Source organism: Ammodytes marinus (genome assembly GCF_949987685.1).
Source record: "Ammodytes marinus genome assembly, chromosome: 20".
NCBI classification, from domain to species: Eukaryota; Metazoa; Chordata; class Actinopteri; order Uranoscopiformes; family Ammodytidae; genus Ammodytes; species Ammodytes marinus.
Genome location: NC_137224.1, coordinates 105,001 through 121,958, shown reverse-complemented (window position 1 = coordinate 121,958; position 16,958 = coordinate 105,001). Strand labels below are relative to the sequence as shown.

Here is a 16,958-nt window from a genome sequence, read left to right as displayed (position 1 = left end):
TACCAGGGAAAAGCTAGGCCATATGAGTGGAGTCTATTTACTATTAAACTGTCCCTGAGTTTGGTAGTGTGAGGCTGGATGCTGAGGAACAGTTAGCATGAGGGGAGGAGAGGGAAAGAAAGGTAAGGCAAATTTAATTAAAAAACACCATTCTGTTTCAACTTGTGTTGTTGACAATCTTGGCCTTGACTTTGGTTTTGATCCTGGGAACACTGATGAACTGAGCGGTGTATCAAATGTATTTGGGTCTGGGATGCGTCCAGAAATTCTGAAAGCTTGGCCTCACGTTTGGTTTTAATTGTGGGAACACCGCACCTCCAGTTTAATGAAAAAAAAACACCCTTCTGCTCCTATTGGTCTCTGATTCACAACTTGGCTTTGAGTTTGGTTTTGATCGTGGGAAAGCTGCACCTCCACAGGTACCCGTCCAAGGCCCATCCTATCTTAAAAACCGCTGTTAACTCCCTCTGAAGAAAAGGGCGGCAACTGATTATAGTGTGCTCTATCAGTACAGTATGAAGAAATTGTCTCCAAATCAGTGTCATCCTCTGTTTTGTGTTAGGCTCAAATTTGACCAGTTCTCAAGTTATTATTGAATCTTATTTTAAAGGAGAACAAGCGTGCACTTAATTTCGAACAAATTGACAAATAATATATAATATGAAAATTCTAGATTAATGCATATGACAAAAGGGCTTGCATGGACCCCAATTTTCGGATTATGGTTAAAGTCTGATTTGACAGAATAGGGAGACAATGAATTGCCAAAATTGGCATAAGGTTGTGAAATGTTTTAGTTTTTATAGTTAAGATCCTAGCTGAACAATTTTAAGACTTTTTGTATCAGCACATGGCCGACCAGATAACAACAACAACAACAATATTACATCTACCTCATAAAAGTAGGATTCGGGTTAACTTTCTATGACCTTAAAGGGTTTTAAATGTTTTTTAACATAGATATGGGTCCACAATGTATATAGAGACTGCTAAAGTATCAACAAAAAAAAACTCTCTCCTTTTCCCACCCTCCCCCTTTCTATAAACCTCCCCAAAAACTCAGAATTTCTGACGTCATGACGGGAGAAGCCACATCCCCCCCACTTTAATAATCGCACTGCAGTCCGCTCAGTGTAACCTGAAGCTAGGGGGCAGTGCCTGTAGCTACCTGGTTACTATGAGGGAACCTGGCCAATCAGAGCAGACCAGGCAGGGCAGAGCAGACGGGGACAGAGGGAAGACGGGCGGTCCTAAAGAGAGTTGTGTTTAGGCTCTAAACAGAACATATTTGCAGAGAGGCTATGAGACTCGACGTCATTGAAAATGAGGGTCACCCCTCAATTGGTCTCTCGAGGATAAATAAAAGTTAAATGAAATGAAAATGAGACTAAAATCAGCAATGCCAGAGTGAGAAACAAAAAGGGATTTTTGGACCTTACACCATGGAAACAGTTTCTAGTAGAGTCACAAAATTAAAATCTGAACCTGAAAAATAGCACAATATGAAATCTATGAGGTGTAGTAATTTGAATGGAAAACAGACGTTTTTCACAGTGCCTTTCATAACTGATAAAAGGCCTGAATATGACCACACCATTTGTATTGATTAAATACCTTTTAACTATTTAAATAAACTGCAGTATTTAAATACACTGCAAGACAGATGTTGTCTATAAGATACAACAGGAACAGAATATATTTTATAGATAGAGCTTTACTCAGTCCAGGAAGTGTAATAATAATTCAAACAGTTTGTAAATAGATTGATTATTATATAAACCCAATATTAAAACTGTAACATGATATGAGGCAAATTCAAATTATCGAGTTGAATTGAATAGAATGAATGTACACCTAAAACGACAACCTCAGGATATTCTATTTGTAAACAAAGCATAAGCCAAAAAACAATTAAAGCCAAAACAAATTTGATTGTATGTATTTTATCTCATCTGTGAGCTATACAAACCTTTCAAAGGACCACAGCATTTACGTGGAACAAATGAGAGATTTAGCTGATAGGCTTCAATGTATTCAATAAACAGAACTTTTAATTATAATATGTTTTCATTACTGTAAGGTACATTTCTGTTTTAGCCTCTTCAATTATGTCAAGCATATTTGAGTGACCTCCAAAAAAAGTGCTATATAAATCCTATCAATTATTATTATTATTATTATTATTATTATTATTATTATTATTATTATTATTATTATTATTATTATTATTATTATTATTATTATTATTATTATTATTATTATTATGTGTTCTTTTCATAATCATACACTCGTAGGACACATACAGGTGGTAGAGTTTGAGGTGTTGTTGGTTAGAGAAGAACACTGAGACTTAAAGAACGATCTTCACTGCTCTCTAGTGGATCATCAGAGCATTGCTGGAGTTAGAAGTCTCTCATTAACCATATTCAAGATGGCTGCCTACTTGTTGTGACACACCAAGCTATGTAGCAACTACAATACTCTAAATATTTTAAGGATTAACAAAAATACATAAATCATCATTGTTTTGCATTCATACTATCTTGTTTAATTCAAATTGGCAAAACAACAAACCAAAACTGTATCACAATAAATTTAGAGCAGAAATTGTGGTATAATCAAATTTCATATAAAGAAAAAATAAAGGCTTATTTTAAACAACAGGGTTCACCAATGATGCACACTAACCCAAATTTGTTTTTTTAGTATAACAATCACGTGCAAAAGGGATAATCTTACACTAGTGCAGATGACGTGGCTTCAGTGGCATGCCTTACTGATACCAAGTTATTAAACAAATACAGAAACTATGTAAAATACTTTGCTAATGGGTTTTATGACAGCCATCTTGTATTGAACATTGAAAATCACAAAAACATGGTGAGTGGCCAAGAGGTGGAGGAAGTGAGCTGTTTTACATATCTGGGGAAAGTCCCAGACATATCCTTCACTAACCATGAGGAATTCATTAACAAAAAAAGCTAAACAAAGATTATTATAACGCTAAGGAAATCTGAGGTCAGCAAAACAAAGTCTATTCAGCCATAATTGGGTTTATACTTAATGTCAACACTGTATCATGGTTTAAGTATCAAAATCAAGGCAGTCCAAGGCCGTTAAACTAGGCAGTGCAATTATTCTATTGTGTTTTTACATAAATGTGTTAGGGCTGGGCGATATGACCAAAATCTCATATCCCGATATAGAAATGTCTTATCCCGATAACGATACATTTGACGATATAGCATATTTTCTGTAAATGTAATTAATAAATATTTAATATAAATAATGAAATACTCAACAAATAAAGTATTTACCCATATTTGATTATTTTCAGCTTTTATTAAAACGCAAATGTTCAAGCATTCAACATAATAGAAAATTGCAATGTGACATTTGAGTAGTTTTGGGCCATGTGGGGTTTCAGGGCACAGAATTGACTGAATTGGTGGATTCCTCCTTAGTTTAGCTCATTAGCCTAATGGAGCTATCCTCTTTAGCTGAGTAACCGAGAAACCGATACTTGGATAATTTCCCGTTAAAAAGATAAATTAAAACAGGTCTTACCCCTGTTACGTGCTTCAGCTGTGAGAGTCACTCTCTGATCTCTGCCAGCATGAAGCGTCCTCATCCTGTGTTCCTTGTTTTGGTTGAACAAACTTGACACACGTTTTACAGAGATTTCTGACAGAGCGCAACGTGACCGCTCTGAGCAAGAGATGCTGGCTAATGTTTAATAGCGCAGTCTCAGTTTACAAGCCAACGTTACACAATCTCAGACAGTAATAGTAGGCCTAGTGTAGACCCACAATATTTGTATATACCTTTTTATTTTCTCTGTCTTTTCCAGTTTCACACACAGGCTATACTTTCTCCGTCGGTCTGACACGAAGGCCTACCCTCTGCAGAGGAGGAGAGCCCATGCTGTTTCCTTGCTTCAATCAACACATACAATACTTAATGACGTGTTTCTTTGGAGTTTTTAATGGCGCATGGCACTTATCAACAGTGTAGCTCCAGGTGCGCAATGGACACAATGTCATTCACTGAGAAGCGCTAACATGAGGGCAGCTCAGCCCCGAACTAAACAAGGTTTTATACAGAGGTTGTTAGTGTGGTCTGTTCAATAAAAATAAAAAACATTAAGGGATTATTTTCGTCTCTCTTTGGATTTTATCTCTGTTTGTTCCTCTGAGTGGAAAGAGAAGAGGAAACAGAGCACTGAGACGTGATAAACTAATGATCAAGCTGTTACGTATGATATGGCAAGGACTTTGCTTTGTCATTTCCCCTTTTCCGATTAAAAGACACGACACAAACACACACAAGGCAAACACACACACAATCACACTCACACACAAGGCAAACACACACACACACACACACACACACACACTCACACACAAGGCAAACACACTCACACGCAAGGCAAACACACACGCACCCCACACACACACCTACACACAAGGCAACCACACACACACACACACACTCACACTCACACACAAGGCAAACACACACGCACCCCACACATAAACACACACAATGCAACAAACAAAAAAATAATAGTTAAAGACGGCCTTGGCAGTAGTAGTAGGAGTAGATGTATTTGTAGTAAGAATTGTTCTGACAGTCCATATGGTGATGCAAGGATTAAAATGTGATCCAAACTAAGAACAACAACTGCTTCTTTGCCTTATTTCTAACTCTAAGGTCAGGTATATTGAATGTTTTATTTATAGTTTTCACTGTACATGAGCTCCACATGAGCCGTCTCTCTCTGGAAGCAAAAGATAAGGACCACTCCCAAGGGAGGGAGGGGGGGTTAACTACAAGAGTGGTTGACAGTTGGCTTCTTGAGTGTTGATTGGTCCGTTCTGGTTCATGTTAAGAAAGATATGAAAGAAAATTGTCTGGCAACATCGCAGAACACCGGTCATTCTGCTCCGGTTGGATGTCAAGAAAACAAACAAGCTGATCAGCTGATATACACAACTTCATCAGGTGAGGATAAACTGGTTTGGACAGAGAGAGGGGGACTAGATCTGAAATATACAGTTGATATATAAAGACTAATTGAACTGCTAGTAAAGATACTTCATTAGTCAATGGTAACATTTAAATTTCTCATTTCTCATCTCCCCTCTCAAGTTCCCACACTACAGAGGGGGTCAGAGCGCAGGGTCAGCCATAGTACAGCGCCCCTGGAGCAGTTTGGGGTTAAGTGTCTTGCTCAAGGACACAATGTCGGCCACCTTTTGCCATACTGACACCCTGCTGTCTTTCAGATGTATTCAAAATAGTGTATACAGGAAAATACTGTTTTTCTAGGCATAGCAAACTGTCGGTCATTCTGTCTTTTACATTTTTTGTGTTGACATTTGTGTAATGTAGGGCTGACTACACTCTCCACTCTATTCAAATTAAAATAAAGTATTGAAGACTGTGTGCTCATTAAATTAACATTTCTCAACAGGTTGGAGAAATGGACTCACAGATCCTGAAGATTCCTGCCCTGGGTCGACCTTTCACCCTGGGAATGCTCTATGATGCTCGGGAAGATAGACTGATACCAAGTAAGTATTAACTTGGACTACATTCTTCCAAATATATCTGCCTATCACAGCTCCGCCAGTAGAAAATCACCATTTAAGCAAAATGTTCTTATATTGCACCGTAACAATTTATTAGCTAACAATTTCGGTATTCATGATATATTGAGCCGACATATTATTTATTTATAAATAAGTTAATCTGCCAATAATGTTGAAGAATGTGTAGACCAATAATAATGTTTTTCTTGATAGGGGAGAGTGGGGTGAGATGTGCCACTTTTTACTCAAAGTGACTTTAAAGTGAGGCCTTGACAGTTACGTCTCCAACTCAAATATGTACATATATTTCAGGGTGCATCCCTGGCAATAAAAACTTTGGATCTGGAAAAAACTGTTGAAGAAATATAGCTTTCGGAAAAACAAGACTATATTTTCTTTGGCAAATACGAAAAAAGTTACCATATATGGTTCCTTGCCCGTTTAGGGTAAGAAAAAATCCCCAAAATTGTATAGAAAATGCAAGAAAATACACTTATAAAGTAAAGGAACATTTATTAACTGATAAAAAAGACATTAAGGAACATATATTTAGTGATACTAGAACTTGTCACAAGAATGTTCGTTACAATGTCCAGGCCAGTCATTAAGGCAGCTGCTTCATTGTAATTGATGAAGCAGTAGCACTCAGCATTGACCACCAGACTACATTTGACCTCAAGATTTCCCCCCTACTGCTGCATTACATCCAGGTGTTGCAGTTGGTTTAGACAGGGGCACAGAACAGGGACAGGTTACACTGTACAGAATGATCTGGGGTGTGGCTGCGGTGTCCCTGGACAGGCGCAGGGCCACCAACAGAGGTTCTGAGGCTCCCTAGAGATGCTGAGCTCCTTCAGGGGTAAGCTGGGACCCTCTTCTGGCTGCCGGAACACCTGTATCCTGAATTTCTTTAGTTACAGGCCATCCACACCAAGGGCTTTGCAGTCCCGCGTGTAGATGACCCGAGCATTTGTGAGGCTGTCATCAATTGCAATTGTAGACAGCTGCTAAAGACAAGAGAGTTTTTGAGTCAATATCAAGTCCACTTTGTGTGTGTCTTTTTTAAGATAAACAGTAACAGTGAAGTTTAAATCTACTTGAAAACAAAGAATATTGACGTTTAAATTGTAAATATATATAATATGATTGACAAATTGAAAATATAAATGAGTGAAAAATAGTATAAGTCATGTTGGTACCACTACTTTCTCCTCATAATTCAATCAGAAAAATTAAATACATGGGGGCGCCCTTAGCTCAGTTGGTAGGGTAAAAATAAATACCTACATATGCCATTTAAGTATAGTGTAAACTGTTGTAAAGTCTCAAAACTGTCCAAAATCCCACATATTCCACTATTTATAGCTAGATATTTTCTAAAAAGTCAAAAAATGTCTCACTCCAACATCCAATGCACTATTGAGGGCTATTGTCCTATGCTGTCATGTGTTATTTGTTAAAAAGCAAGCACATTTGGCTTACTTTACCCATTGGGCGTATGGGCGTATGTCTAAATATGGACATATGGTCACATGTCCAATTGTTAGGTGAACCGGGCATATGATCAAATATGGTGCCACTATTTTTCATGCCAAAATTTCACAAATTTCTACAAACACTAAACGAACAACCCCTATCTCAACATCTGACACAGCTATTCAACCATATAATGTGTGAGTTTCAACAACTTACCTTTGTTAGTTTTCATGTTGGCGCCGTGAGTATGGAAGCTTGTACAGGCCGATCATGGTACTGCAAGGACTTTCGTGGCAAGCTGAAGTTTGAGATGCTCTAAAATACAGCCGATTGGTCAGATGTTGTCACTTGACTAACTGTGACATAGCCTGGTCTCTCCTGATTGGCTGGGATAAATATATGGGCTTTGCTCCTTAATGGATAGGTTTGGTGAGGCTTTTACGGTAGTCAACTTAAGTTACCATATATGGTTACTCGCCCTATATTAAACAATGCCTAGCAGATCTAATGGTTTTACCTGCAAAGCTCACAATGACAAAGTCACCATCATCATCTTTCTGGCCATCTGAACTCTCATCAGTGGTGTCGTTAAGTGGAATGGAGATGTCACTCTCTTCTGAGCTACTCAAGACAATCACTTTATTTTGGTGACCAGCGTATACAGCCATGCCACTGGCACAACTCTCAGAAATGTACTTTTCACTAGCTGCTCCGCCCTTGTAGAACCAACTGCCACCTGGCATATGCGAATCCCCCTCCATGTCTGCCTTTAAATCAAGGCTCAAACCCCATCTGTACACCCTGGTTTTTCCTCCCCATTAACTATATTACCTCTGCACTACTATCTTTGTTCATATGTGGATGTATGGGCTTTATGTCTTTTATTTTGGCTATTGTTATTATACCTTCATTTCTTACCTACTGAATGCACTATGTTCAGCACTTGTGCTTTTATAAATACATTTTACTTACTTACTTACTTACTTACTTACTTACTTACTTACTTACTTACTTACTTACTTACTTACTTACTTACTTACTTACTTACTTACTTACTTACTTATAACTCACCTCAGGCCCTCTGGCACAAATCACCCCAACCCCAGAATTTTGGATAATAAGCATGATGTGGCAGTTTAGGGCTGACATCATGCTAACTATATAGACATAAAGTGTAGCATACTAAAGCACTAAAACATGTGTCAAATGTTTTCAAATGTGTCTATAATTGTTCAGACACAATAATCAAAAAGCCTTGATCATGGAAATTTTACTCTGAAAGGCAAAAAAACAGTTTTTTGAGCTTAAATGTGCTTTTATCTTATTCCATGTTTCTCCCTTCTTTACAGGATGAGTCAAATGGATGGCTCTTTTTAAATATGTGGTCACATTTCCAATTTCTTCATGGTTTTCTATAAACAAGGGGTGGCACAACTTCCCCACCGGCACAACTCAGGCCACTCTCCCCTATATATATTTTTTAAACATTCTTGGTAAAATGTATGAAGCTTAAGAAAAATCTAATTTTAACAAAGATGTTCATATACTAATCAACATCTTATCTCGTCTAGAACATAGCAAAAGTAATATATATGCAGAACATGGGCATGGATATGATGTCCAGTAAAATGTAATGTTGCTGCATGTATTGAATATAAATTCAAATGTACACAGTTTGTTACTTATTTGGACGTTAAATGAGTTTCATGTTTAGATTAACGGTACATTATTTAGATGGTCGACATCCTGTTAAGTATAAAGCGTAGCACAAGGAGACTTTATTGTATGACTGGAGATGCTACATGTACAAACCACTTTTTGTAAATCCAGGTGAAACGTATCTCTTGAGTTTAGGGGCATCCCTAGCATTAAAAAATGCAGTTGAGGGGAACACTATTATTATTAATAACAATAATGATTATATTTCCTTTATATAGGCCTACAACTGGGCTGTTGCAACATACTTGCTGTGCGGGCCCTAAAAATGAACCAACACAAACTATTTTGGTGTTTGAATCCTAATGAGATTCATGTCAAGGAATGAATCAAGCACTGAATACAAAAGCTCTTTAAGAAACCGATTTCAGGATAGGAATCGGCAATGTCCAGACATGTAATGGATTATAACTTACGTTTCTGTGACTTGATACTAACATTATTATTGCTCTTCCTTATCGGTTGACTGATATTTTCTCATTTCTGCAGGTATGCCATTGTGGGATCTTAAAACTCTACACGAGAAGACGACTAAACAACGCAAGAGTAGTTTTAAAATCACAACATCTGATTCCCTTCAATCCAAGTCCTCCCTGCTGGATGTTAGTGCTTCTCTGAAGGCCAGTTTCCTGGGTGGACTGATAGAAGTTTCGGGATCTGCCAAGTATCTGAATGATAACAAGAAATCCCACCATCAAGGCAGGGTGACGTTACAGTACAAAGCTACCACCAACTTCAAACAGTTTTCAGGGATCGACCTTGCAACCCTGGAAACGCAACAGAAGGATCTCATAAGCCAAGGCTGTGCAACACATGTAGTCACAGGCATCAACTATGGGGCAAATGCTTTCCTTGTGTTTGACAGTGAGAAGTTGGACAGTGATAATAGCAGTGTCCAAAACTTCCAGGGCATCATGGAAGCCGTGATAAAGAAGATCCCTTCATTTAATGTTGAAGGTAAGGTTGACATCAAGCTGACTGATGCAGAAAAAGCCCTGACCGATAAATTCTCCTGCAAATTCTTTGGAGACTTCATTCTTGACAGCAACCCTACAACTTTTGCAGACGCAGTGAAGACCTATGCAGAACTTCCAAAGTTGCTGGGTGAAGATGGAGAGAACAGTGTTCCAATGGTCGTTTGGCTGATGCCACTGACACATTTTGACCCAGAAGCTGATGAGTTGAAAAGAGAGATCAGCACAGGGTTACTAAGGAAAGTTGAAGATGTTTTAGAGGATTTGAGGGAAATTGAAATGAGGTGCAACGATTCTTTGGACGAAGAAGTAGTTGAGCATTTTCCACAGATTAGAGAAGACCTGAACAATTTCCAAGAAATGTGTGGTTACTACAAATCTAACCTCCAGAAGACCTTGGCAAAGGCACTGCCCTCCATCCGTGCAGGTGAAGAAGATGAGAGCTCAGTAGAAAAGCTCCTTGAAGACAGAGACAAGTCACCATTCAGTCATGACAAACTAAATGAGTGGATGGACCATTCGGAAAGAGAAATCAATGTCATCAGGGCCTGTGTAGATACCATGGAGGGAATGAAGTTTGTCCAAAATCAGTCAGAGTTGGACAGAGAGGTTCTTGCTCCAGGTGTAGAAGATGCTCTGTGCTTGGTTTTTACCTCTCTGGCGGACGTTGACCCCTATCTTGATGCAATGACAAAATACTTGGATTCATCTGAAGATTCAGTTCAAGTAGAAAGTCCAGATGAAGACCTGTGGTACTACTCAGCTGAAGTGATAAAGAAAATAAGAGAAAAAGCTTACGGATTCCGAGACCTTGCCAAAGCTCTGAAGAACAACAGATGGTTCTGTCTCCTCGTAGCATCCCTTCCAAACGAGAAATTTAAAGGAGCAACCATCTACCAATACAAGGACGGCATTCTTGTCAATGAGGATTTTTCACAGCCCAACCTCCCTGATGTGAAGACTATCAAAAACAGAAGAGATTTGATCTGGTGTAAGTAACTGTCTAGTCTTTTTTCTAGTCTAAATGACTGTCCCCGCTAAGCAGCAAGTTCTGCAAGGACCCTAATGTTCTTACTAGTATTATTATTCTTCCAAAGAAATCCATTTTCCCATGACAACTCACCAAACTTTGCATACAAGCCATGTCCTGTGCCAAACTTAATCAGTCCGATGTGTATGCCTGTATTCCTGATGGTAGCACTAGAGCCATTATCAAAAAAATAAACTTTAGAAATTCATGAGAAATCAACCAACCGTACATGCTTTTTGCAACTTACTTCAAACTGTTGTAAGTTGGAAAGTAGAGTAAATTACAGTGACAGAGGTCCTTAGTTCGAGCCCCTGGTGTTGCAAGTTGATCATACTGTATCTAACCAGGCAATGTGCTGTGGATACATGCTCTACATGTTTTAGATGTTTAGATGTTAGAGGTGTCTCTGCATCAACACACCTGATTCAAACTTACAATCAGTTCAGTTCCAGTAAAGTAAAGTAATGTTATCAAGTCAACCCAGACTGCTTAGAGGAGCTGTAGCTCAACAAGGTTGATACAGGTTTTCAGATTGAGAGGTGTGGAATTCAAATCCCCTACACACCACTCACCAACTTTCACTTAAACAGTAGGCCTGCCTGTGCCTCGGACATACTCAAACTGATGTCACAAATGTCTCTCTTTGGCAATTCTGCTGACAGAACTCTTGTTTATCTGTAATTTTTATCCTCTCCCTCTTCCTCCTCAACTCTGCTTCTGTTCTCTCCATCAGATGCCTGTAATCTCACCCTGGACCCAGACACTGCACACACCTGCCTCACTCTGTCTGAGGGAAACAAAAAGGTGACATACGAACAACCGCAGACCGACCTCCCTGATAACCCAAAGAGGTTTGACACACATCCTCAGGTGTTGTGCAACGAGAGCTTAAAGGTACGCCATTACTGGGAGGTTGAGATGAGCAGTGGTTACGAACAAAATGTTTACGTCGCTGTTGCACACAAGGGAGCTGAGACGAAAGGGCCCAAGACAGGATTTGGTGATTTTTCCCAATCCTGGTGTTTCGGCAAGAGTGTATTTGCAGCAAAAAATGCACTGTATGCATATCATAATGGTAAGTTGTGGAAAGGTCCTATATCTTCTTGTGGCTTTAACAGAGTTGGCGTGTATCTGGACTGGCCTGCTGGCACTCTGTCCTTCTACACTGTCTGTGCCAACACACTGAGTCACCTCTACACCTTTAGCGACCCATTCAGTGAGCCTGTTACCCCGGGCTTTCTTTTGGGAAGAGAGGGCAATTTTGCGTACCTGAATCTGGCTGAGTAAGAGCAATGACGGTGTTGTCATATTCTTGGTCTAGCGTTAGGGATATGTGTTCACACTTAATGTTTAGAGAGCATCTTATTGGCCAGTTTCGCAGACATGGATTAAGCCTAGTCCTGGACTAAATCGTACTTCCAATGGACAATCGCCATTCAAAATTCCATTTAGTCCAGAACTAGGCTCAATCCATGTCTACGAAACATGCCCTATATCTTTTAACTTTAACACACCCCTTTTACGAATTCAAGAAATGCATAAAAACCCAGAGGGACCAGAATGTTTGGTGTGGAGGGTGTGATAAAGTGACTGTAAATGTTATTTCCAGTTGTAGATTTTAGCCACCAACTTGTTTTTAAAGTGACGTGTCCTTTACAGCTTCATGTTAAGTTAAAATGTTCATTACTTGTTGTATCACAGATATTTATTTGATTGTAACTTTCTTCTCCAATGCCTGATTCTTAAATGTAAAATAGCTTGTATTGTCACACATTGCTTTTTCAACACCAGTATGTTGAATTAGTAAACCATTCCCCCTGCATAAGAGTTGTTTTGCATAACATTGTCTTAAGCAACTTTGAGGGACACACACTAGACGAAAGATCAGTTGATGGGGGAAGGCTAGTGTGGACATTTCAGATGGGCTTTATCAGACCCGCTCCAATGACATGCTCATTTTATATGTTCAACAAGCCCGGTCCAAGCTTGGAAAAAGCTTCAGTGCCTGTAACCGTTTTAATGAGGCTATATAGTACTTTCACCCATTTCATTTGAATTGCAGCCACTCTACTTCTCTGTCTAAATGTTTCAATAGTTTTAGCTCTTTATCAGCTTGTTGTGTATTTGCATTGTATATTGTGTTTTTATTGTTGTTTTTGCTTTGCATGTGTTGGACTCAACGTCATTGTAAATGAGGGTCACCCCTTACTACACCAGCTGTTCCTGGGTGAGCGTATACCCATGACAAAAGCATTAGGAAAAACTATATAAAAAGCATTATTTGCACTGATGGTCTCATTTGCGGTGACATGTAATTTATGATCACCAGAGGAAAAAATTAGACTGTTTCAGAAATATTTAAAATGTCCTCGTAGAAACATATATAAAACTGGGAACAATAGCTGTGTTCCCGATAAGTTGAACAGGGATTTTTGGGTCAGTAGTTTACCCTATCATTGGATTCAATGTATGACTTATAAATGACTCAGTGATAATGTACAGTTCTGAGGAGAGGATTGTTAACACCATTTTGTAAAGCACAATGCTGATGTGTATAGAGCTAAATTAATCTCAGATTCCTGTAACACGACCTATTATGTTCATTCTGTTCTTGTCCAGAATATTCAATAAAGTGGAGTGACCAGAGTTTAAGACTGTGTGGTACTTTATTTCCTGTATATTCAAAAGTGTACTGAAGGCTATGTGTGTGTGTTAATCCCATATTTTGTATATATACAGCTGTGGAAAAAATTAAGAGACCAGTCTGGATTTTTTTTTAAATCTTTATCTCTACATTACCTAATGGAAATGCTCTTTAATGACAATATTTTCGGGGGGAATTTGGTAGAAATGTTGTCAGTAGTTTATATTATAAAATCAAAATGTTCATTCTACTCAAAAATATGCCTCTAAAGAGTACAACAAGAGACACCGAAAATTTGGACTGGTCTCTTAATTTTTTCCAGAGCTGTATTTATATGTCTCTTAGAGTAAGTGGCTGATTTCCTGTCTATATTCTGACCAGGGGCCTATCCGAAAACTTTTTTTTGCATAGGAAATTTCCTTTCCTATCGAGATGACCCGGAAGTGCTCGGCAGATAGGTGATCCGAATAACCAAAATGCTTAGGAAAGGCATAGGAAAGGAGCCTCGATTCATCCTTTAACCCTCCTTTAGCATAGGTTACTCCTGGCTAACCTATGCTAAAGGAAAGGAGATAGTGGTATCCCATAATCCTTTACGGCGGCAAGATTTAAAGCAACAGGCCACCGCCGGAGTTTACCGACTCTACACGAATACGAACGAGAGGTAAAACAGAAGAGAGGAGAGGAGAAGAGAGGAAGATTTAACTCGGCTAAAACAAAATACTCCCCCCCCCCCCCCCCCCCCCACACAGGCTAAAGATAATAAAGAACTCATAAAAGACCAACATCATAATAGTTATTTTCGTAGCACATAATTTACACCATAAGAAAATAAAATACCAACTTCACATTTAATGAAGTTACTGGGGGCAGTTCATTTCAACATCAACACAAGTGTAGCCTCTTTTTATTCCACATGTGAATTGGGATATATGGGAGTGATTCTCACTCTGTTGGCGACAACCTGATTAAAATCAATATGAAAAGAACGCATGGATCAAACGAGCGCTTGTTGTAGTCCATTTTCGGAGAAGGAAGTTTCACGCTAGTGACTCACGTCAGCAATACTCGCCGTCGCGCAATGACGTCGGTTAGGAAAGGTGGAGTCGAATTCATTTGAAACAACGCTGTCCTTTCCTATGTTCGATAGGAAGCACCTTTCATCTCTCCTTAACCCCGATGACGTTTAGGGGTTAAGGCATAGGAAAGGAGGCTTATAGGTAAGGAGATTGGACTTTTCGGATAGGCCCCTGGTTTGCGTTTCTCAATCTATCCCTCAACATCTCAGCTGCTTTTAAAGTTAAGTGAAAATTCTCAGGGAGGGTTTGACGCATCGACAGCTGAGTCCTGCATGCTGCCTTCGGTTGAAGGACAGAATAATCCATTATTTTCTCTTTCTTGTATTAAATTAATAAAGATGAGGTATTGACCTCACTAGCGTGTCCTTGCATTCACAAAATTATTTGACTTCCTTGTTAGAATCCAACTATTCAGAGTTGTCTCGACCTCAAGAGAAGCTGAAAAGGTCTCAACGGCCCAAGGCTTTCTCTCTGCTTTTCAGGAAGAATCTGCTCTAAAGAAATGAGAACACACCAGATTGGATATCCAGTCAGGTAGAGGAGCAGACACTTTTAATGAACAAATTTATACAAAAAATATATTATAGTCGAAACTAAATTAATCTTTTTATTCATTGATTCAAACTGATGAAATGGCCACCCACCAAATCTGACAACAGTTCATTGGTTTCATATGTCCATCTCTATACCGTAAGTCCTTTGTCATTGCTTTTTTTGTGTGTGTGTGTGTGTGTGTTTGTGTGTTTGTGTGTGTGTGAGACGTGGATTGACTAGGTTAAATATGGACGTCATCATAGAAATCGATGGACATCCCACAAGCAAGCGTTTGTGTGTGTGTGTGTGTGTGTGTGTGTGTGTGTATAGGGAGACACCTAGAGTGGTAGCATGGCCTAGAGGAAAGGTGGCTGACCAGTAACCATGAGGTCTCTGGTTCCTCCTCCCAGTAACCATGAGGTCTCTGGTTCCTCCTCCCAGTAACCATGAGGTCTCTGGTTCCTCCTCCCAGTAACCATGAGTTATCTGGTTCCTCCTCCCAGTAACCATGAGGTCTCTGGTTCCTCCTCCCAGTAACCACAAGGTATCTGGTTCCTCCCAGTAACCATGAGGTCTCCGGTTCCCTCTCCCAGTAACCATGAAGTCTCTGTTTCCTCCTCCCAGTAACCATGAGGTATCTGGTTCCTCCTCCCAGTAACCATGAGGTCTCTGGATCCTCCTCCCAGTAACCACAAGGTATCTGGTTCCTCCCAGTAACCATGAGGTCTCTGGTTCCCTCTCCCAGTAACCATGAAGTCTCTGTTTCCTCCTCCCAGTAACCATGAGGTCTCTGGTTCCTCCTCCCAGTAACCATGAGGTCTCTGGTTCCTCCTCCCAGTAACCATGAGGTCGCTGGTTCGATACTACTGGTGGCTGCTATTACATCTACAGTGCCCACCATCTCTACTATTGTGTCCTTGAGCAAGACACGTGACCCCAAACTGCTTCAGGGGCGCTGTACTATGGCTGAAACTGACTTCTAATACTTAGAACAAACAGAAGAGAGCAGAATGTGGGCTAAGCCATGTTTGCTGTGTACTGAACTCCATCACATGCACACAAGATATGTAGAGGCTGCTAAAAACACAAATAATATTAACTGGAATATGGCTCCTACAAAATCGTATTCCCATCTTCGCAATACGTTTTAAAAAGCAGCAAAGTTTTCGTCTTCAAACATGATCTTGTTCACAGTCAACTCTCTAGGGAAAATAGTTTTTTCAAAGCAAACCAAACTGGGAAATGTGTTCTAACTGTCAGGTAACAGCACAATAAGACACTGGCCTCTGATTCTTGCCTTTCCAAAAATAGTAGGAGTTCAATACGCCATAAAACAAACTTGTTTATTTTAGATTTTCCTGAGACAAAGACATGAAAAAGCTTCTCAGATACGGAGACAAGAGTATTTATAGTTATTTCTAAGCCCTCAACACACACACACACACACACACACACACACTTAAACACACACACACACACACACACTTAAACACACACACACACACACACACACTCTCTCTCTCTCTCTCTCACACACACACACACATTATTATACTGTTGACATGGATTCTGCTCTGAAGTCTTATTGCATTGGGCGTGAGACAGCCGTCTTAGTGTTGATGGATGCGACAGGATTTGTCCCTAGCTCCCTGAGGCTCAGTCCTAATCTGCACATTATCGCCTTGTTTGGAGAGATGATAACTGACTCTCACACACACACACTTTCTGACACTCCCTCACACACACACACACACACACACTCACAAACACTATCTCTCACACACACACTTTCTGACACTGCCTCACACACACACACACACCCACACACACACACACACACACACACTCACAAACACTATCTCTCACACACACACTTTCTGACACTCCCTCACACACACACACACACTCACA

The 16,958-nt window shown here is 39.6% G+C and overlaps 1 protein-coding gene and 1 long non-coding RNA gene across 2 annotated transcripts in view; one reads left to right on the top strand and one right to left on the bottom strand.

Annotated features, from left to right (window-relative positions):
• Positions 1-16,958, bottom strand: part of LOC307266576 — a 239,153-nt gene that overhangs the window by 202,450 nt on the left and 19,745 nt on the right. The window lies entirely within an intron of this gene.
• On the top strand, positions 5,494-12,077 carry LOC307267022 (neoverrucotoxin subunit beta-like; the record flags this gene model as incomplete). Its single annotated transcript, XM_080049202.1, has 4 exons — positions 5,494-5,576; positions 9,276-10,751; positions 11,524-11,641; positions 11,909-12,077. The coding sequence occupies exons 1-4, from the start codon at positions 5,540-5,542 to the stop codon at positions 12,075-12,077; spliced, it is 1,800 nt and encodes a 599-aa protein (XP_079905328.1). The 5' UTR covers positions 5,494-5,539.